Source organism: Trichosurus vulpecula, chromosome 6 (genome assembly GCF_011100635.1).
Source record: "Trichosurus vulpecula isolate mTriVul1 chromosome 6, mTriVul1.pri, whole genome shotgun sequence".
NCBI lineage: Eukaryota > Metazoa > Chordata > Mammalia > Diprotodontia > Phalangeridae > Trichosurus > Trichosurus vulpecula.
This window is the reverse complement of record NC_050578.1, coordinates 32,078,028-32,102,046: the sequence shown is the minus strand read 5'-3', so window position 1 is coordinate 32,102,046 and position 24,019 is coordinate 32,078,028. Positions and strand designations below refer to the sequence as shown.

The following is a 24,019-nucleotide window of genomic DNA, read 5'->3' as shown; positions in this document are numbered from 1 at the left end:
GAATGAATGAAAGAGAAAGAAAGAAGAGAGATGTGGAAGAATTTTTTTTTCAGTTTCTTAAAAAAAACATTTAATAAAATGGCTCAGGGGCTCAGAGCCTCCTTAGCCACACTGGCATTAGGAGTTCAGGGTGTTACTTGCAGGTGAATCTTGCTTCTAATTTGAGGCAGAGACAGATGGTGGGTTTACCTAGCCACAATTCATAGGATAAAATCCACACGTTTTAGGGCTCATTAGAGATTGCTTTTGAATTTCTGTATTCATGCTAGTCCCACTTCCCAAGCACTATGAGAAGATGCAGAAAAATATAAACATCCTTTTCTTGGGCAATTTGTTTCTCTCAGTTAACACTAGATGGTTACTTTATTTTTTTTTTGTTTTGTTTTTTGGAGAGGGGGAAGGCAGGGCAGTTAGGGTTAAGTGACTTGCCCAAGGCCACACAGCTAGTAAGTGTGTCACGTGTCTGAGGCCGAATTTGAACTCAGATCCTCCTGACTCCAGGGTTGGTGCTGTATTCACTGCACCACCTAGCTGCCCCAGCTAGTTAACTTTATTTATACTCATTTTGGAACTTGTGAAGAAGAGAGTTCCTCCTCCCTAATCAGTCTCCCTTTTACAATGGTGGTGTAATATTGGGATCCCTTTTTCTGTGCATTCCTTCTAAGTCACACTTGGCCATATTTATATTTATACTAGGCCTAAGAAATTTAAGTAAATGGGAGTCAGGGATCATAACAAGATCCTTATCTTTATTAATTTGGGGGGATGGGGCTGAGGGGTTTTATTACTTAATCTATTTAAAGACCAGTTCTTGTTTATATTCTCAAACACTCAAAATAGAAGCCATTACTCCCAAGAAGGGTAATAGTGGTGCCTTCAATGGAACTTTTAAATTTTATTATACTTTAGAATCAGTACCTTTGAATTAAGGCAAGTTGGCTTCAGCCTTTCCAGAAATGTAGCACCTAGACCAAGTCTAGGACCAGCATTCCTCTGGTGCATTCCTTAGCATTCCAGTAGAATAATTTGGACACAAACACAAACAGACTGAATTTTTGTAGGAGTAAATGTTAAACTTTTCCTTGGCTTTGTTTTTGCATAATTGTTAACAACTGGGAGGTTCAAATATGATGGTTGGTGCCGAAACATATGGCAAGCACATTCTTTAGATGTTTGCAATGGCTGATAGGATTAGTAATCTGGTATTCTAAGACTGGAACTGTGTCCGAAGTCACAGTTAATAGAAAAAGATAATAAATCAACAACCTACTCATGCATAATTTGAACATCTTTTTAGAAAAAAGCCATTGTTATAGATTTGATAATATAAAAGTTATTTTCATAGGCCTACACAGTTACTTTCTAGGAAACAGCTGCTATTTAAATTATAGCTCAAATTTTAGTATGTATCTGTTGACATTATTTGTATGGTAAAATCTGTGTTATTCCATTCACATAAAGGATTTATTCATAACCACCCACTGCTGATGCACATCTTGTGGCACTCATTAATTTTCAGAAGATAAGTCTTAATAATAATAGTTGGCATTTATTTAGCACTCTAAGTTTTGCAAAGAATTTTACAGTACAGGATCTCATTTATATTCATCCTCATTGTACAGAGGAAAAATCTAGGCTGAGAGGGGTCGTGCCAGTGTTCCAATATGTCACATAATTAGTATCACAAGAGGATTTGAATCTAGGTCTGTCTTGGTCCCAGCATATTTTTCAATAAATCACACTATTTCTCATCAAGGATGTGGTCTGTGTGTTTTGAAAAGATGACATTAGAAGGGCTAGATGTTTGATCTAATTCAGGGGGAATCATAGGATCATAGACCTAGAACTGGAAGAAACTTTAGAGTCCATTTCTGGGAAACCTGAATATTTTTTTGTGTCCTGGACACCTTTGGCAGTTTGGGGAAACCTGTGGACCCCTTCTCAGAACAAGGTTTTTAAATGCATAATGTAAAATATAGAGAATTACAAAGGAAACCAATTACATTGAAATAATTATCAGTGTTTTTTTTTAAAAACAAGTTCACAGATCCAAGGTTAAGCATCCCTAATCTAGTCTAACCTCATTTCATAGTAGAGAAAATTGCCCAAGTGACTTTCCAGGATCACACTTCTAATACTCAGCTATAGTGAGTATTATTTGAACTCGGGTCCTTGGAGTCCAAGGGCTCTTTCAGCTGTACAACATTGATCCTTGGGGGAGTAAACAATCATCCAAAGGACATTTTCATGACTAGTTGAATTTTCACTGGAGACATGTAAAAATAACTTTGATTGATTTTGTTTGTTTTGTTCCAATAAGATAGATTTTGTTTAGGTCAATACTTTAGCACTGTTTTCAATTTCAATATTGTCACATCTTTGCAGCATGTTGCCTAGAGTGATATGCCATAAATACAACTAAATCTCTCCTTTTTATATCAGGTTTCTTTATGAAAATGTAATTACATTAAATACAGTCAAGGTTAGAACATTACAGTTAACAATATAATCAGTCAGTAAATCAGCACATTTATTGAGTGTTTACTACATTCCTAGCACTCGGAGGGAGGTGTGAGGATGTTCCAAATATGATGGGCAGATTAAATTTAGATAAGCATTCTATCTTAAATTGCTGGGTCACAGAATCTATTCCTTCAACTCCCATAACTAAAGTGTATTCAGTGGTGTTAAAGATAATAAAATACAACTTTATATAGAGAATAGTCAAGTTAACTTGTTATCCTAAGAAGTTCTATGTTACAAATATAAATAGGCAAAGTAATGGTTAAGATTAATTATTGAATAACTTGGTACTGGATTTGGGAAAGTAGGAATAATTTAGATAGAATACTTCCTAATCATTGATAGTCACCAGCAACAGAATACTGAACTCGATTGGCCATCATTTTGGCCCAGTATAGTATTTTCTGTATTATGGTATGTTAGTAATTTATAGAGAAAGTGTGAAAGTGTGTCTGACATTTTAAAATGAATTTTGAGTAGATTTTCTATGTATTAAAAAGTAAGCAAGAAAACTTCCATTCCAATATTGAATGCTTTCCATATCCCTCTGTCAATTTTGTTTTTAAATATGTATTTCAGATATCTGTGTCTCTGCTTGTCTTATCTTTTCAATTCCTTATTCTTTGTTCCATCAGACTGTGAACTTGAGAGTGAGTGGAGATGTTTTTTTTTTTAACCTTTCTTTGTATCCCACAGCACTTAGCACAGGGCCTAACACATAGTAGGTGCTCACTAAATGCTTGTTGACTGACTGATCTTTGCCCCTTGTTCTCTAAGATATACATGTAATAAAGCTTTTGTTTTTTTTTGATTTTTTTTTTTGCAGGTAACATTGGGAATTCCTTTACTATCGATCCTATCTTAGGTTCTATAAAGACTGCCAAAGAGCTTGACCAGAGTAACCAAGGAGAATATGATTTGATGGTGAAAGCTACAGACAAAGGGCATCCTCCAATGAGTGAAATGACTTCTGTGCACATCTTTGTCACCATCTCTGATAATGCCATCCCCAGGTTTACCTCTAAAGAATACTCTGCTGAAATCAGTGAAACTGCTTCCATTGGTAGCTTTATTGGGATAGTCAGTGCACACAGTCAGTCAGTCTGTAGTGTATGAAATAAAAGATGGAAACATAGGTGATGCATTTGATATCAACCCTAACTCAGGAGTTATCATCACTCAAAAAGCTCTGGATTTCGAAACTCTTCCCTTATACACCCTGATAGTGCAAGGAACGAACATGGCTGGTTTGTCTGCTAATACAACAGTTTGGGTGCATCTTCAGGATGAAAACGACAATGTGCCCGTCTTTATGCAGGCAGAATACACAGGACTCATCAGTGAATCAGCTTCGATCAATAGTGTGATCTTAACAGACAAAAATGTCCCATTAGTCATTCGAGCTACGGATGCTGATAAGGAATCAAACGCTTTGCTTGTTTATCAGATTGTTGAGGCTTCTGCCCACAGATATTTTGCCATTGACTCAAGCACTGGTGCCATTCGAACTGTACTCAGTTTGGATTACGAGGAAGCGCGCATTTTCCAATTTACTGTGCAAGTCCATGACATGGGAACCCCACGTTTATTTGCAGAGTATGCAGCCAATGTGACGATACATGTAATTGACATTAATGATTGCCCTCCTGTATTCTCCAAAACGTTATATGAAACATCTGTTTTGGTGCCAACATACAAAGGAGTAAAAGTCATCACGGTAAATGCTACAGATGCTGATTCAGTTGCTTTCTCGCAGTTAATGTATTCCATTCCTGAAGGCAATATTGGTGAAAAGTTTCTAATCGATCCTAAGACTGGTACCATAACCATCCAAAACACCACCCAGTTAAGGAGCAGATACGAGTTGACTGTCAGGGCTTCTGATGGCAGGTTTACAAGCCACACCTCTGTAAAAATCAATGTGAAAGAAAGCAGGGAAAGTCAGCTAAAGTTTACCCAGAACTCCTACTCTGCAACAGTGAAGGAGAATTCCACAGAGGCCAGAACCATCGCTGTTATTACTGCCATTGGGAATCAAATAAATAAGCCTTTGTTTTATCATATCCTCAACCCCGACAGCAGATTTAAAATAAGCCACACGTCAGGCGTGCTCTCAACCACAGGCATACCATTTGATCGTGAGCAGCAAGAGGCTTTTGATGTGGTTGTAGAAGTGACAGAAGAACATAAGCCCTCAGTGGTGGCACACGTCGTGGTAAAAGTCATCATAGAAGACCAAAATGATAACGCGCCAGTGTTTGTCAACCTTCCTTATTATGCTGTTGTCAAAGTCGATGCTGAGGTGGGCCATGTCATCCGCTGTGTGACTGCTGTCGACAAAGATATCGGTAGAAATGGGGAAGTGCACTATTACCTTAAGGAACATCATGAGCACTTCCAAATTGGGCCTTCCGGTGAAATCTCCTTGAAAAAGAAATTTGAGCCAGATACCTTAAATAAGGAATATCTCATTACCATAGTGGCCAAAGACGGCGGTGACCCAGCTTTCTCTGCTGAAGTCATCGTGCCAATTACAGTTATGAACAAAGCCATGCCTGTTTTTGAAAAGGCTTTCTATAGTGCTGAGATCCCTGAGAATATCCAGTTGCATAGCCCAGTTGTCCATGTGCAAGCCAACAGCCCAGAAGGGCTTAAGGTCTTTTACAGCATTACAGATGGAGATCCGTTTAGCCAGTTTACTATCAACTTTAATACTGGAGTTATAAATGTCATAGCGCCTTTGGATTTTGAATCTCACCCTGCGTATAAATTAAGCATCCGAGCGACCGACTCCTTGACTGGAGTTCACGCTGAGGTGTTTGTCGACATAATAGTTGAGGATGTCAACGATAACCCTCCTGTCTTTGCCCAGCAGTCATATACCACAACCCTGTCTGAGGCAGCCGTGATTGGAATGTCTGTTGTTCAAGTTCAGGCTACGGATTCAGATTCTGCACCCAACAGGGGGATTTCTTATCATTTGTTTGGGAACCATAGCAAGAGTCCTGACCATTTCCACATAGATAGTAGCAGCGGCCTCATTTCATTGGTGAGAACCCTAGACTATGAAGAGACCCAGCAGCATAAGCTGCTGGTAAGGGCTGTTGATAGTGGCATGCCCCCACTGAGTAGTGACGTGATCGTGACAGTGGATGTCACTGACCTCAATGATAATCCGCCATTATTTGACCAGCTCCTCTATGAAGCTAAAATAAGTGAGCAGGCCCCCCATGGACATTTTGTGACCTGTGTAAAAGCCCATGATGCAGATAGTTCATGACATTGACAAGCTAGAATACTCCATTCTGTCAGGTAATGAGCATAAGAATTTTGCAATTGACAGCAAGACAGGCATAATCACCCTTTCAAACCTGCGCCGACAGATGTTAAAGCCATTTTACAATATTAATGTTTCTGTGTCTGATGGAGTCTTCAGGAGTTCAGCCCATGTTGAGATTATTGTAATCCAAGCCAATTTACATAGCCCCATTTTCATGCAAAATGAATATGAAGTAGAACTGGCTGAAAATGCCCCTTTGCAGACCCTGGTGATTGAAGTCAAAGCAACTGATGAGGATTCTGGAATTTATGGCCAAATTACTTACCACATTGTAAATGACTTTGCCAAAGACAGATTTTACACAAATGAGAGAGGACAGATATTTACCTCTGAAAAGCTTGACCGCGAAACTGCAGGAGAAAAGGTTATTGCAATTCGACTGATGGCCAAGGATACTGGAGGAAAGGTTGCATTCTGCACCGTCAATGTGATCCTTACAGATGATAATGATAACGCTCCTCAATTCCGAGCAACCAAGTATAAAGTGAACATTGGCTCTGATGCCCCAAAAGGCACATCTGTCATAAAAGTGCTTGCATCAGATGCTGATGAGGGATCCAATGCAGACATCACATACTCCATAGAAGCAGATTCTGAAAGTGTCCAGGAAAATTTGGAAATCAATAAACTATTTGGAATAATTACAACAAAAGAAAGTCTGGTTGGCTTAGAAAATGAAGTTTTCACTTTCTTTGTGAGAGCAGTGGATGGTGGGTCTCCCCCAAAAGAATCTGTTGTTCCAGTTTACGTGAAAATCCTCCCACCAGAAACCCCCCTTCCCAAATTTTCAGAGCCTTTTTATACCTATACGGTCTCAGAAGACCTGCCTATTGGAACTGAAATAGATATTATCAGAGTAGATTATAGTCAGCCTGTGTTATATAGCTTAACCAAAGGGAATACCCCTGAGAGCAATGGGGGTGAGTTCTTTGTCATTGACAAACACAGTGGGAAATTGAAACTAGAGAAGAGTCTTGATCATGAGACTACAAAATGGTACCAGTTTTCAGTGGTAGCCCAAAGCACCCATGAAGACTCTGAAGTTCTGTCTTCTGTAGACATCAGCACTTCAGGTGAAAGATGCTAATGATAACAGTCCAGTGTTAGAGTCCAATCCATATGAAGCATTTATTGTTGAAAACCTACCAGGGGGAAGTAAAGTCATCCAAGTCAAGGCGACTGATCTTGATTCAGGAACCAACGGCCAAGTCCTGTATAGTTTAGATCAGTCACAAGGCTTGGATGTCATTGAATCTTTTGCTATAGATATGGAAACTGGATGGATTACAACTCTTAAAGAACTTGATCATGAAAAGAGAGACAAATACCGCATCACAGTGGTTGCATCTGATTATGGGGAGAAGGCTCAGCTGTCTTCCACAGCAGTTGTGGAGGTCTCTGTAACTGATGTGAATGACAACCCTCCACGCTTCACTGCAGAGATTTACAAAGGGACCGTGAGTGAAGATGACCCACCTGGGGGTGTAATTGCTATACTGAGCACCACGGATGCTGATACTGAAGAGATTAATAGACAAGTGACTTACTATATAACAGGTAAGAAAAAAAAATAAACAGTTTTTTAATAGATGTAGTCAAATTTTACAAAGCTAAAGAATCACAGTTTTCAGGAATCAGAAATTCTAGAGAAACAAATTATATGTAAACGGACAGTGAAGAGAAGGTTTTAGTTGTAAAATGCAGTACAGATAGTTGGAAAGAACACCTTTTAAATTCTATTTCAGTTTCTATTGTGGTATTTTTATTGCCTGTACAGGACTCAAATTTGTTTTATTAGATTGCGTTTCATTTTTTATTATTCCCTACCTTTCAATGAAACATATACTTATCCTGTAATAAATGATATGATGATTTTTAATAGCAAAACTGCAGATGGATGGTAGCTTAAATGAATCTTCGGTAGCATTTGTACTTCCATTTTGGGTACCGTACTACATATTAAAAGCTTTGCTTTAATATGTATCCACAGCACCTAGCAGAGTATCTGACGAGTAATAAACGCTTAAATAAATGCATGTCAGTTGATTAATGCTGCTTTTATTTTTTTGACACCAAGGTAAAAAAAATTATGTTTTCATTTACAAAAATATCTTCAGCTCTTTTTAAACAAAACAGACTAAGTACCTTCTGTATAATTAATTTTATGTGTTATTTCATCTAATTTGACAATATAATTTCCCCCTCCACAATATAGGAGGAGATCCATTAGGACAGTTTGCAGTTGAAAATATACAAAATGAATGGAAAGTCTATGTGAAGAAACCTCTAGATAGGGAAAAAAAAGACAGCTACCTTCTTACCATCACCGCAACAGATGGCACTTTTTCTTCAAAAGCCATAGTGGAAGTGAAAGTTCTTGATGCAAATGACAACAGCCCTATTTGTGAAAAGGTATGAAATTTACCCAGTAGATGCATTCAGTATGTTAAAGTTAATTTTATGCTTAATCTTTGAATTAGTCATGTATGAAGAAGCAGGAGAGTCTTATAATGTGCTGACCCTTACGAATACATAGTTGGTTCTTCTTTCTATTATACTCAAAGATGAATTAAATCCATTTAGTAAAATTTCATTGGATGGTTTATCTGAGAAGATAGCAGATGTCATGCCTGTTTGCCATCTTAAGTTTTGAGCACTAGGTTCTGGGCCTGACTTCTTAAAGAGTTAATGATTTGCCCTCAGGCGTATCTTCCACTGACATCCTCCATTTTTGTAGTACATCACGGAATGGAAGGGAGCCTGGGTTCTCAAAGTCCGCAATAGTATAGTATAAGCTCTGGCAGGTCTTTAAACGTCCGCAATAGTATAGTATAAGCTCTGGCAGGTCTTTAAACGAAAGAGGCTTCAGTCTGGGTCATTAAGATAGATGCTGTGTCTCTCCTCCGCAGACCACCCCAATTGAGATGTTTTCCACCTAAACGTTCGCTGCTTGGGGGATTCTTTTTCATCCCAGGAATGTGGGAAGACCAGTGAGCTTAAGTGGTAGGAAGGATTAGAACCTGTATTGGTGGAGAGACTTACGTACCCGTCCTTGGTGAAAGCATGACCTTTTCAACGTATTATAGAACTAAATCTAGCACTTAATTTAGCAGATTTTATCACAGATTTTATTTTTTCTTAAATTTCATTTCAGTAGAGAAGGTAGACATCACATGTAGGGTAGGAGCAGAAGATGCTTCAGAACCACTCGTGTAACATGCTCTTTGGCTTTGAAAAATGGTTATCTCCATGTCAGAGCATTAAGGATCTTAGAGATCGTCTAATTCAATCCCCTGATTTTACAGAGAAGAAATCTTAGTCCCAGAGAATGGAAGTAGCATGTGCTAACAGGGGTGGGGAACCTGCAGCCTAGAGGTCACATACTGGCCTTTTGACTGAGTCCAAGTTTTACAGAACAAATCCTTTTATTAAGAGGATTTGTTCTGTGAAGTTTGGAATCAGTCGAAGGGCTGCACTTGAGGACCTAGAGGGCCACATGTGGCCTTGAGGCTGCAGGTTCCCCACCCCTGCCCTAAGATCAAGCCATTATTTTTTGGTAATGTCAGAACTACAACCCAGCACCCCAAACTGGTGATGCAGGCCAGAGACCACAACTGTATTTGATCTTATAAACCATCCAGCAGAGGTTTACTAAGTATATTTAATTTATTTGTATGAAAGAGAATCAAGTAAAGCAAGAAATCATTTGGCAAGGTCACAACATGTAAAAAAAAATCTTTACATATTTCATTATGATTGCTGCTCAGCACTTCAAATTAATTCAGCAGAAATTGAGTCCTTGTTGTGGGCAGGGCACTGCTGAATGTTGCTGTATTACAAGGCAGTAAGAGAGTCTTGGGCCTGGAGAGCTTAAATCCGTTCTCAGACGCTTACTACCTGTGTGATGCTGGCCAAGTCACTTAATCACTATTTGCCTCAGTTTCTTCATCTGTAAAATTGGGATAATAATAGTACCTATCTCCCAGGGTTGTTGTGGGCATCAGATGAGATTAAATTCGTAAAAGGCTTAGCATAGTCCCTAGCACATAGTAAGCACTTAATAAATTGCTTGTTTCCTTCTTTTTTTCCTTCCTCCTTTTTCCTCAGTTTTCCCTACAATAGTTTGTCTGGATCTTTCCTTCTCTTCTATTTCCACTATTACTTTTGTAGTAATTATTTCTGTCCAGGGTATGTCCCCCCCCTACACAAGAAGTGTGGTAAATTCTTTAAGAATAGTGACCCACCCAGCTGTGCTTCACCTTAGCATACCAAATGTCTAGCATAGTGAGTGCCTAGCCCTGGTACATTATTACATGTAATAGGTGCTTAGACATGATGGCTGAGTTAAATTGAACTAAATTAAACCCAGCCCTTCCTGATGGGCATTGTAGAAGAGACAGGTTTAAAAGTCCACCGATGTGTGACTGTAGCAAGTCATGAGATCATCCATTTGAAGTGGGAAAGGACCTAAGAATTCCTCTAGTTCTACCCCTTTCCTTTTACAGATTAGGAAAACGAGGCCTAAAGAGTTTAAGTGACTTCTCTGTGGTCACTCAGGTGGCAGAATTCGGATTCATACCCAGATCCCCTGGTTTGATGCCCTTTCAGTTTCCTCGTCATCAAAATGGGGGAGATACAGGAAATAATAATGCTTGTTCTGCATACCTCACCAAGTTCTAATGAAGAAAGCACTTTGATAACCTTGAAGCATTACTGGGAACGTAAATTATCATAACCTAGTTGTTGGAAATGGTGCATAAGTGAAGAAAGAGAAATGGCAGTGTAAGATGATGTAGACCAAGCACCAGATCAATAGTACAAACCCAGAATCCTATATGAGTTCAGAGGAAGGAATGATCACTGAGGACCAGGAAACAAAGGGCAGACTTCATAACTGTGAGTGTTCCTTGAGTTGAACCTTAAAGGAAGAAGAAGACTTGGACAAGAAAAGCCAGGAAGAAGGGATTCCAGGCATATTGAAGGACATTAGCAAAGATGGGGCAGAAATATGTTTGGAGTGTTTGCGGAATGATGGATTGACCAGATTTGCTGTAGTTAAGGATTCATGTCAGGCAATGATAAGAGTCCATGAGTATCAATAAAAGAACTATTTAGCATTGAGGAGAGTCCAGTTGAAGGTAGAGTGTTTCTATTTGTTGTGGATCTGGAAATGGGTTTACCTTCCTTTCTCCAACCGCTCTTTACAGCTGGAGCTGAAGCTCCTCAGAACATGACTGGTAACAATGACGTAGATTGGGAATTGGTACATGAATATGGTAGACAGTAGGAGTGTTGGGATTGAAGGAGTTGACTGGGAGAATAGTATTGGAAGTAGATGATGACAAGGTCTGTGTTGAGTGAAGCCAGGAGTCTGGGGGACTAGGAAGAGGTCTGGGAAACAGGGATCAGAGGTAGTGCGTGGGAGAGGTTGTACTCTAGGTTGAAGGCAGGAAATGGGGTACTCAGAAAAACCGAGGCTTTGTGGAAGGTGGGAATCTGCCACATAGGGTTCTAGACTATGGGTCTGAGAAGAAGCCCTCATATATCAGAAACGAAGAGTTTTCTTTTTTAGTCTGACATTTTCAGTATCTCTTCGCTTTTTTCACATTTGACAGCACTTTAAAGAGCAAAATGTTGAGTATTTGCAAATAGTCTTCTTGATGTTACAGAACTGAACTCATAAAAATCTAGACTTTGCATGTATATTGTTTGTACTATAAACTCTAAAATATCTAGTACTGATGACTAATGTATATATGTGTGTACATGACCATAAAAATAAATAAGGTTTTTATGGTTATAAAAATTCAGTATTTATCTTCTTTTGTACAGAATATCATTGGACAAGATAGGCTGCTTAAAATTTCTCTTTAAGATCACTAGGGTAAAGCTAAGTGATAAACTGCTTTTAACAAATTAGGTTATCCAAAATTTTTTGACTAGCACTTGTATTTTCATTATTATGGAGACCTCCTACTTAGGAAACTGCCTCCACCAATGCAGGTTGGCGTCCAGAGGTGAAGGGGCTTACCCAGGGTCACACACTAGCAATATGTGTCAGACATGGGGCTTGAACTGAGGTCTCCTTGACTATGAAACAGGCTCTCTGTCTCTGACACCATACTGTCTCTTCCCATCCAAAATATATTCTGAAGTATAAATGCAAATTTGAACTTCTGGTAAAAAACCATCCTCAGAGCTGCCTAGCTGCTTATTGTGTTTTGTAGTTCCTAATTGGATAAAATTTATCATGTGTATAATACTGTTTAATTAACTTGCTTAATAGTGTAGAGCAAGAAAAATGTTGATTTTGATTTTTAGCAGTTAATTCTCTTAGTCATGTGTTATGAACTGTCACTGAAAATGGCTTAGATGTTTCCCTGATAAATATCCCGAATTCATCTTTTTCCCCCCTTTCAAATGTTTTAGAGTGCCTATTCAGACACGATTCCTGAAGATACTCTTCCTGGGAAACTGATCATGCAGGTCTCTGCTATAGATGCAGATATCCGCTCCAATGCTGAAATTACTTACACGTTGTCTGGTCCTGGTGCAGAAAAATTCAAACTAAATGCAGATACAGGTAAAAAAAAAGATGCTTGGCTACAAATGAACTGCAGCTTCTCACAGAGTCAAATACAATTAAGCAGGTCATTCTCAGCAATTTTTCCAATAACTTGTCTTGCTCTTTTTATGTATTTTTTTGATGTTACATAAGTGACATTTTTTAAGTCTAATAAAAGAGCCTATGGGAGGAAAAAAAAAACAGTTAAATAACCAAGAAAAATCTCCATGAGGCTATAATTTAAGTTTTCTTTGACTCTGTATCAACTTAGTTTTTTTTTTTTCAACTTAAAAGTCATATCTTGAGTTTGCTTCTTTGGCCCTTTTATTACTGATATTCTGCATTATTTTGACTTTATTTTCTCTCCTGATACATCAATTAGCTATCATAAACATGTAATTTGGAATACTCATAATTAAAATAACAAATGGCATTTAATTTGGTCTTTAATTGCTGGCATCTTTGCCCTCCCTCCCAAATTTCGCTCCATTAAGAGTCTGTCACTAATACTATCCTTGTTAGGTATTTTCTCGCAGAACTAGTCATAAACGTAAAAATCTGGGCTCTATAGTAGAACTCATAATTCTATGATATACAAATGTTGTTGGATGAGTTAAATAGACATTTTACTGGCGGAATTTTGGAAATCCATAAGAGGCCCTTGCTTTGAATCTTAAAAAACCCCAGCAACTGGCACAGTTTGTGAACCTGCGACTTGTCAGGCTGGTGCAGCTGTTCACTCAGGCATTGATAAAATTGCTCACCGAAGGAAGGCTATTTATTCAGGTGGTATGCATGCAGAAGCAAAGCAGGGGGCTGGGGGCAGGGGGGGGGGTCATGAATAGACATGATGTTATAGAGGACTATGGCAAAAATCTCTTCTCAGATTTCAAGTGAGGCTCTTTCTTTAGCGTGTGTTGTTTGTTTTTTAGGTGAATTGAGAACATTTGCTCCCCTGGATCGCGAGCAGCAAGCAGTTTATGATCTTTTAGTCAAGGCTACAGATGGAGGAGGGCGATTCTGCCGGATGAGTGTTGTCTTCACGTTGGAAGATGTCAATGATAATGCCCCAGAATTCTCAGCTGAGCCTTACACCATTACGGTGTTTGAAAACACTGAACCCAAGACACCATTGACGAGAGTTCAGGCCACTGATGCAGATGCAGGTAAGTCTCTTAACTTCTCTTTACCTTGTAGGATTTTTCTGAGGATCAAATAATACTAGTATTTGTAAAGATCACCTAGCACAGTGCCTGGCATATGGTAGGTGCTGTATAAATACATGTTTTTTCCTATTCTTTCCCTTACTGGATCATAACTCGAAGAGACCTTGGAGCTCACTGGTTCCAGTCCCTTCATTTCTCAGGTGAAAAAAAACTGAAGTGGCAAAAAGCACTGGACTTGGAGTCTGGAAATTTGAATCCTGCCTCCAGTTACTAGCTAGCTATCATTGTGGGCATGTCAAGTCACTGTGCGTTTATTAAGCACCTACTGTGGGCCAGGCATTGTTCTAGGTCCTTGTGTTACAAATACAAAAATGATAGAGATCACTGCACTTGGGGTGACCTGAGTTTACTTCATGGCTTGCCATTTACTAGTTATGTATCTTAGCAAGTCATTTAATTCCTCTGAGTTTTGTCATCTGTAAAATGGAGATGATAATGCTTTTGCTATCTACCTCGCAGAGCCGTTGTGAGGAAAAGTGTTATGTGATCCTTAGAACTCTATAAAAAAATATAAATTCTCATCATCCTGCTTGGCATCTTGTACCTGAGCTCTAAATGACATGTCAAGTGCTTTGAGAACCTTAAAGCGCTATATAAATGGGAGGTGTTATTATGCAGAATTTAGAGTTTCTTTTATAGGAGAATGACAGGAGCAAATTATTTCTTTCGGTATTTAACAACACCAGACTTTGAGAAGTGTCAAATTTCATGAAGCAAGTCGTAATATCTTTTAAGAACAGTGCTGCAGGGCCTGGCAGTTTAATTTCAAAGCATTTTGACACGAAGTTAAAGTTATATGTTTCTTGATCACGGCACTAAAGTGTCTGAGAATGGCAAAGAGGGCAATTACTCATCAGTGGAATTAGTTAATACTGGATTATTAAGGATGGCTCTGTAGTATGTCTTGGAATTTGACACCCCACTGTACTTCAGATTTCCAAAGAGCCATGCGTTTTCTCATGGTGTTATTTGTAATTCTTAGACAGATCAGGAAAAGTTGGTTAACTTTGACCAGAAAGGCAAAAAGCTATTTTTGAGTGTGTTGTAGTAGTTACAAGTGTAATAAGCCTAGTTGGTTGTTGTCCTTTGTTCTCAAAGAGGACCAATTTGACATCACTATGTGATGTAGCATATCACAGTGTGTCCAACTGTGGCTGATCAGACCGGTATGGGCTTGGAATGCTGTACTACAGATCGAGGCCCAGATAGTCCATGTGAACATTTGGGGTGGATTCTCTAAATGTAGAGGAAATAAGCTAGAGATTTACTTTAATATAAATATTTTCTCCTTGCACTTTAAAAAAAACCTTGCTTTTGCAGTCTTTCAAGTCCCCCACTTTAGACTTTAGAGGAAGAGCTTCTTTTAATAAAGCATCTTAAAATGTGGAGACATTCCTAATGTGCTTTTGTTTTTATGGACACACAAACACACACATATCCGTATATAGATATAGATATATAATTATAATTTTTTATTTTATATTTTTGGCTAGGATTAAATCACAAGATTTCCTACTCATTGGTGAACTCTGCAGATGGGCAGTTCTCTATCGATGAATCATCTGGAATCATCCGATTGGAGAAGCCTTTGGACCGGGAGTTACAGGCTGTGTACAATCTGATTTTGAAAGCTGTAGATCAGGGTGTGCCGAGGAGGCTGACTGCTACCGGCACTGTTGTCGTATCTGTTCTGGATATAAATGATAACCCACCTGTGTTCGAATATCGTGAGTACGGAGCCACGGTGCCCGAGGACATCCTCGTTGGCACGGAGGTTCTGCAGGTGTATGCGGCCAGCCGGGATATTGAAGCCAATGCAGAGATCACTTACGCAATCATCAGCGGCAATGAGCATGGGAAATTCAGCATCGATTCTACAACAGGTATCTTAGCACGTGTCACAAAGAGAAACCTTCTGTCAGTCCACTAAATAGTTAGCTTCTTATGGGTTGTCCTCTTAAATTACATGATGCATCATTTCGTATATTATATAATTATGTACTTATAAACATTTGTACAAATTATATGTTTACATATGGTTTTTTTTTGGAGAGGGGAAAGCAGGGCAATTGGGGTTAAGTGACTTGCCCAAGGTCACACAGCTAAGTAAGTGTGTCAGGTGTCTGAGGCTGGATTTGAACTCAGGTCCTCCTGACTTCGAGGCCAGTGTTCTACTCACTGCACCCCCTAGCTGCCCCTTATACATTTATATATGAATACACATGTGTGTGAGAGAGAATTCTAAAGAGATAAGGCACCAAGCTTGTTCATTTTTATTTTACCTAAGTAGTAGCTAAAAAGGAGTTGTGAAGATCCTTTAAAAGTCTTAAATTACATGGATAAAAAGAAAATACATGTCTGGTATATTTGATTTACTTAAAAAAAAACACAACCCTATGAGAAAATTGTCATTGGATTTAGAGCGTTAATATGGTTAGAATTTTTGCAAAGTTGCTTTCAGTCAGGGCTGGAGAAATAGACTTAATTGAAAACAGTTTCCCTCCTTAGCTCCCTGTTTTTCTCCATAGTGAACTCATCTGATAGGAAAATCAGCTCTGCTGGTGACTCATCAGTTTCATTCTCCATAATCTAAGTTTCTATAGCAGACACTAAGTGACTGTTCTTCCAAGTGATATGGTCCTTTATCACTTAAGGCCTTCTTCAAGCATTTGAAATGTTTTGAATCATATTTTCTGTTGGGCTGCCAGTTAGGGCAGAGGGTGTAACTTCAGCACACATTAAGATGGGAAGTCTAAATGTATGTGGTCTTCAGAATGCTGTAAAATGTGACCCTGGTGAAAATTGAATTTCACTACTCCAGCCGTAAGGTCATTTCTTTTAAGTTTAAGAGAATCAGTGAGTCAATAATTAAGTCAGTAATTAAGCACCTTACTATATGCCTGGCGCTGTGCTAGGCAGAGCCAAAAGTGCAAGATGACTTATAGTATCTGGAAAAACAACCCATACTGTGATATAAATGCAAATATGTACAGAATAGGTAAAAACCAGTTTCTTGGGGGACAGGGAAAGATTTCATGTGGGTGGTAGCCCTTGGCTTGTTTCGTATTTGATCTGAGGATTTAAAACCAAGAAGACTTTAAGGATCATCTAATCCTTACTTTACAAGTGAGGAAAGTGAGTCCTAGAGAAAGTGAGAGTGAATATTGTTTCATTCTTCACATTCGTATCCCCAGAGCTTGGTCCAGTTGCCTGGCACATAGTAAGACCTTAATAAAAATTTGTTGATTGCCTAACCTGGGTCCTTGGACTCCAAAATCAAGTCTCCTTTCTCTGCACCCCAATGGTGCTACTTCACTCCTCTGTCTATCATTACATCCTGCCCCGCCCTTTGAGAAATTACTCCTTTCTTTCACTTCACTATTTCGAGTAAGGGAACCAAAAGACTTCCTGGGCTCAAAACCTCTATTTCATCTTGGCTTTTCCTTTTTCATCAGTCCTTCCTTATATCCATTCATTTCCAACCCCTATCAGTTTCCTTAGGATCATAGATTTAGGTCTGGAAGGACTTTAGAGGTCATCTGAGCTAACCCTCCCTCCCTCCATTCCAACCTCCTTTTTTCTTCCTTTCTCCCTTCCTTCCTTCTTTTCTTTCTCCCTTCCTCTCTCCAACCCTCCATTCCTTTCTTCTTCCTTCTCCCTCCCTTCTTCTCTTCCTCTATCCCTCCTTTCCTTTCCTCCTTCCTTTGCTTTCTCTTGATTCTTTGTTTTTTAAACAAATGAGGAAGCTAGAGGCCAGAGAGGTTTGTTGACTGGCTCTTGTTAGTTAACAAATAGTAAGTAATGGTGCCAGATTTTGAACTCAGATTCTTGGACTACAAAATCTAGCTCCAGTCCCTTTAGGTAGCCTCTATCCCCTCCTTTCTCCTCCCACTGTTAAGTACCCTAGTCCAGGTCTTTCATGACTTCTGTCATGACTGTCATCACTGCTATTCTGTCTTCCAGTCTCTCCCTTCTCAAACCTATCCTTTACTGTTTCTTGCATAATCTTTCTAATGCATTGTTCAGATCTCATTACTCCTGCTTTGGGAAACTTCCGTGATTCTTCACTGATAATTAGATAAAGTATCATTCAAGACTCTGTGCTGGGCCCCTGACTTCAACCTGCCTTTTGGGCTTTATTTTACACCGTTGCCTTTCAGAAAACTTGAATCTCCCCCCAAATGAATTACTCACCATCCTCTAGTCTCCTCCTACCCAGTCATCTCCAGGCTTTTGCTTACATCTGCAAAAGAATAAAAGACAAATGAAAAGCTTATTAGGTATTTACTTTGTGCTAAGCACTAGAATAAGTTTTGGAGATGCAAATAGAAAAGTGAGACCATCCCTGCCCTCAAGGAGCTCACCCTCTTATTGGAGGAGACAGCACATAAGAAATTCAACTGCAGGATTAGGGAGGAAGACCCTGGAGTTCTCAGGATTCACAGTCAGATAGATGGCAAGCCCCAAGGATCTTCAGGGCAGGTCATATGGCAGTGATCAAAGCTTTGGAGGACAGAGAGAGGACAGATGATGAGGCCTGGAGAGCATCTATCTTTCCAGTAGGATCATAGCATCCTTCATTGGACCTGTGTGAACAGCCATGTTTGCTGCTCAGGAGACAGTGGGCCTAAGGATCCAGGTGGAAGCAGGGATTCTGGGCTTCCTCCTGCAGAGGATGGAGGAAGGGATTTGGAAGTGGGAAGGGAGGTTCACTGGTCAGCCAGGAGGAGACAAGATGAAAAGGAGCATTGAAAATAAGATTGAGACAGAGGGGTATCATGTGACACTTAAGGCCTAAATGGAGGTTGGGTGGCCTGGGGAGAGGGGGGGACAGAACCCTCCTTCCTCTCCCATATTGAGGCAAGGGACAGGGGAAGAAGGATCCCTCCTAATGGTGGCCTTCTTCCCCCCACCATGGGCTGTGCATGATCTGGCCTCAGGGACAGAGTGGTAGAGGATGAAGGAATGCCCCGTTATCCTATCACAATTTGTTGAAATATTTCTCTTCTTTCAAGGACCAATTCAGGTACCACCTGTTCTATGAAACCTTTCCTGATTGCTTCAGTCAAAAGTGATTTCTCCGTAGAGTTTTATATATAGCCCTTTGCCTCTCCCTTGGGTTTTTTACATTCGACCTTGTATGTTAGTTATCTGTGTCAATACTTCTTCCTCTCCTGTTATTTTGTAAATCTCTCCCCACTTGAAGGCAAAGTCTGTGTCAGTTTGACAGCAAGTGTTTATTAGGCCCTTACATATGTGCCAAGCACTGTGCTAAGAAATGGGGTCTCTGATTTTATCATTTTATCCTCTGTTCTTTAGCATAATTCTTGCAGATACATGGTACTTAAACAACTTTTTATCAGGCCCTGGCCTCTCCAGGTTGATTACATGCTACAGCTGAGCTGGCTTTCTTGATTCATTGTGGAATCGAGTTGAGTTTTTAAGAGCCCAGAAAATAATTTAGATGTAATGAAGCAAAAATTACCCAGAAAATAGTGGAGAAAAGTAGGCGGGTAAGAGACAAAGAAGGTCTCTAGAGGAATGTTCATATTTTCAGAATATTGTATTTGGAAATGAAAAATTATATGTACACTGGTGAAGAGACTCATTTCTATAAAGAAGATATGTGAATGTTTTTGGCTTGTTTAAAAGTCACAAATTGAGAGATCATCTTAGGAGAATGGTGTTATCCCTTTAACAACTTAAAAGTATTTCTATTTGTTTCCTTCATAGGAGCTATATTTATTATTGACAACTTGGATTATGAAAGTTCTCATGAATATTACCTGACCATCGAAGCCACTGATGGAGGCACGCCTTCTCTGAGCGATGTCACAACAGTGAATGTTAATGTCACAGATGTCAACGATAACGCCCCAGTGTTCAGCCAGGACACCTATACCGCAGTGATCAGCGAAGATGCCGTTCTTGAACAGTCTGTTGTTACTGTATGCATTACGCTTTTCTTTCCCTCCTTCCTCCATGATTTCATGTGTTTTGTCTTTGCGTGAGATTCCTGTGAGATTATCTTGCTTACAAACCCATATAAGACATTAAAATGTTATCAGCGTATTAACTGGTATTTAACTGTAATTATACAGTTATCTCTTCCACGTTGAGGGAGTTAGGGTTGTGGTACCCATACAATCTGGAAAATCCACATAAAATTTTTTGGTCTTCCCTTCATACTAGAGAAGAAGTCTGAATTTTTTCTTTTTCTTTTATCAAGTGTTTACAGTACCTTATTGTAAAATTTGGGTTAAATATTTGCTTATAGGCTTTATGTCATCTGCTGGCCTTCTCATGTTATCTGCAGCTTCCACAAACTGCCCCCAGAATTCCCATTTAATTTCTCATGCTGATATCCATGATATATCAAAACCATGATGGAAAAAGCCTCAGTGTGGAAGGGGTAACTGTATATGCAAGTGGAGTATTGTGTGGTGAGGTAGATAGAGAGCTGGCCTTGGAGACAGGAAGACCTGGGTTTGAGTCTTGCCTCAGACCTCAGACACAAACTGGACAAATCACCCTCTCGGTGCTCGAGTCATGTCCCTGATCTTGGAGATTCTTAAGTTGGAGGGAAGGTGGTGACCACCATGGATAGAAAGCTTTCTGACCTGAGAGTTCCCTCTAAAATGAAAATCACGAGTCTAGAACATATGGACATCCCTTGTGTGTGTGTTTGTAGATAAGCTATAAATGTGTGTGTGTATATGCATGTATGTATATATGCATATACACACACATCTATACATACATATGTGGTGTGTGTGTGTGTGTGTGTGTGTGTGTGTGTATTTGCTTCCCTAGTGGAATGCTAACTGTAATCTTAAGAGGTAGGGGTCTTGGGGAAGTTTTTTTGGCTTTGAGAACACTGTTTCAGACAACTGCCTTCTCTTACTGTGAGTGTGTTTGCTAGCGGTAAGTCCATCTCAAGAGCAATTCTAAACAAGGTTATGTTATTCTCTAGGTTATGGCAGATGATGCTGACGGACCTTCAAACAGTCACATTCACTATTCAATCATAGACGGCAACCAGGGGAACCCATTTACGATTGATCCTGTAAAAGGAGAAATAAAAGTGACTCAACTCCTAGATCGAGAAATGGTAAGTGAAACTGGTGTTGTTGTTTGTTTGTTTGTTGTTGTTATGTAAATTTTGTGGATGGGTTAAAAGTCAAACAATAATACACTTATTGGGTACCAGCAAGGAGCTGTGATTGGGATTGTGAAAAGCTCCAAGAATTGTGTGCTCTCAGGGGTCTTAGAGTCTAGTTGGGAAGAGAAGTTATCATCACACCAGAAGAAAAGTAACAGTCAGTCCCAAGAGTTAAATGAGCAGACACACACACAAGAAATAGTACAAAGTAACCCATGTGTAGGTAAGAATACTCCCAAGTGGAGAGGAAGGAGAGCACACTCTCAGATGGCGTGATCTCGGGAAGCTTCTTAGAGGAGAAGGTGTTTGAGCTAGGACCTCAGGAATGATTTGGATTTAGAAAAGGAACAAATGGAAGAGGATATTCTAGTGGTGCAGAATTTTATCAGGTTCCATTTGTAATGTCAAGGAAGTGATGGTTCTCAGAATCTGTACCTACCTTAGGCCTCTCAGAAGAAAGGTGACAAATTCCAGGTGGGGAATGAGACATAAATTTTCATACAGGATCAGATGTTCTTTTTTTTTCCTACCCTAACTGTACCAGAGAGGGTTCTGTTTCTGGAGGGAAGGAAAAGAAAATCACTGCAGAGTGACAGTGACAGTGATGATTGAAAACATGGATAAAATATTTCTAAATTATGTCCATGAGATGAAGTAAAGGTCTGTGTAGATGCCAGTGCAATGGTGGGCTGGAGTGAGATTGTACCATCACTGGGCTGGAGACCAGCCATCTTAAGTCCTTCCCATCATTCATTTGAAGGAGAGGTAGATCATCCAAAGAAGAGTCAAGTGATATATCTTCTTCTCCCTTTGGACGCTAGGAAAAAGAAGTCTTAATTCTTGGCTCATTTCCCAGGTAGTCTTAGGAGCCAAGATCACAAGGTAGTAACATAGGCAAAGCCTAAAGCTCATGGGGTAAATGAGAAGGAGAAATTCTGGGTGAAGTTTAGCCAGAAAGAGTATGAAAAAATACTCTTACCTGTTCAACTGGTACTTTGCTAGGGCCAGTTGACCAAAAGTAGATGTGAGCCTCAGGAGGAGGATGGGCATTCATTTAACCTCAAGATTCATTGTCTATTAATTTATTCATGTTTGTTTTGTTTAATTCACTGTATATCAAGTATGGTTTTCTACTCCTAAAAATTCTAATGGAAAGTATTTTGGCCACGTTGGGAATTAATATAGGCATCGTGTGGGGAAATGGGTACCATGTTCCAAATAAATAACTGACAGATGAACTTTTGAAATGGTACTTTTCTAGCCTGGACACTGATGACATTATCAATATATGGGAAAGGAATCACATTCTTGCTAGTCTGCTTTTCCATCATTTACGTGAACTTGGGAATTAAGATTATAGATTGCTCTGGATTTAAAAAAAAGTTTGTCTTTGTTTTTCCAAAGATTTCAGGTTACACACTCAGAATTCAAGCAGCTGATAATGGCAGCCCACCCAGAGTCAACACAACCACTGTGAATATCGACGTATCTGATGTTAATGACAATCCTCCGGTTTTCTCAAAGGGCAACTATAGCATAATCATGCAGGTAATCTCACCGAGAGTCATAACACAGAATCTGAATCAAAGGAAAAAAGAATCCCCTCTGTCATATCCTTGAGAAGCGGTCATCCAACCTTTGCATTGAGGCCTCCAGTGAGGGTGAATCCATTATATGCACAGATGTAGATGGATAAACACACACATACACACACACACACACACGAGTGAATAAGAATGTACATATGTCTATGAACACATGTATGTGTTTAATCCATAATATACCTACATGTACCAATAACACTGCAGAACCTAACCCAACATTCCACCTCCTGTCTCAGTGCTTTTGAACTTGGTGTACCACATCCTTGGAATGTACTTCCTCTCTTCCTTTAAAACAGAACTTAAGCACCATTTTCTGCGTGAAACCTTTTTGATTGCCCCCTTACTGTTAGCACCATCCCTCCCAGACTATCTCACAATTACCTATTTTGTATCTTTGCATTTGTTCATTTTATATTTATGCTATAAACATCTTTATATGGACAAGTTTCTTGTGAGTAGGGATTGATCCATTCTTTGTGCTTGTATCCCCAGGCCCTAGCTCAGTGCCTGGCACAGGGTAGGTGATTCATAAGCACTTATCAATTGGTAGATTGATATCTTTGGGTAGCTGGGCATACACAAGCATACCCGAATGGCCACAGAATTATTGATTTTTTTCAGAAGTCTCTGAGTCACTGATGTCAGCTTCATGGCCTGGGGTAGGAGCTAGAGAGTGAGGGGCTATGGGGCTAGGGAAGGTCTCCTACTCCTAAATTTAAGCAGGTTCCTTTGATGCCTCCCTGCCCCCACCCCCTTAGCCATCCAGAGAATTGGCCTTCCTGTTTGCTTCTGACCCAGCTTTCTTTCCTTCTCTGGTCCAGTGAGTGACAGGATGAATTCTAACAGCTTCTATATTATCTTCTTGTTCTTAAAGCAAGCCCAGAAGCATTCATTTGTAATGTTATTGAGTACTTTGAAGGACAGTTGCACAGTCCAATCCGACAAATAATTATTGTATGCCCACTATGTGCAAACAGTATTTCAAATTATAAATTCTTTCATTTGGGAACTTTTTTAAAGTTACACTTCAAAATAAGAAAAAGAAAAAATAGATGTTCTTCATGGACCAAACATTCTGAATAGCAAAATGATTCTCCAGTTCCATAGGACTTTTTCTTTGAATCATTTGATCAAGCATTTATTAAAGTTCTGACCTCTTAGTCAAACTGAGACCTGTTAAAGACCTTAGGTTGTAAAGGCCAAGGTCCCCCACTGCATCCTGGGCTATCTCCAGTCATCCTGATCCATATCTGGCCACTGGACCTAGATGGCTCCGGAGGAGAAAGTGAGGCTGGTGACCTTGAACAGACCTCTCTCACTGAAATCCAGTTCACTTGCATGTCTTGGCACCACCTCCCTGATGTCATGGTCCTCTTCAAGAACCAAGGACAAACAGCAAATACTGACCATGTGGCAGGTACCATGCTAAGGGTTAAGAGTACAAAGAAAGGCAAAAACAATTGTTGCCCTCAAGGATCAGATGTTCTTGTGTAAATACTAGGTGCAAAGAAGACATATGCAGAGTAGAGGATGCCAGCGGTGGGGTGGGGAGTTGGGAATAGCTTTCTATAGGATTTGACTTTAGACTGTATTTAAAGG

The 24,019-nt window shown here is 39.6% G+C and overlaps 1 protein-coding gene across 1 annotated transcript in view; it reads left to right on the top strand.

Moving 5' to 3' along the window:
• The window catches only part of FAT1 (FAT atypical cadherin 1), a 160,873-nt gene that overhangs the window by 111,933 nt on the left and 24,921 nt on the right, over nt 1-24,019 (top strand). The window contains 11 exon segments of the mRNA XM_036765408.1: nt 3,350-3,624; nt 3,626-5,800; nt 5,802-6,929; nt 6,931-7,420; nt 8,079-8,275; nt 12,293-12,446; nt 13,361-13,594; nt 15,148-15,537; nt 19,388-19,602; nt 20,628-20,765; nt 22,221-22,364. Coding sequence (XP_036621303.1) covers nt 3,350-3,624; nt 3,626-5,800; nt 5,802-6,929; nt 6,931-7,420; nt 8,079-8,275; nt 12,293-12,446; nt 13,361-13,594; nt 15,148-15,537; nt 19,388-19,602; nt 20,628-20,765; nt 22,221-22,364 — 5,540 coding nt within the window.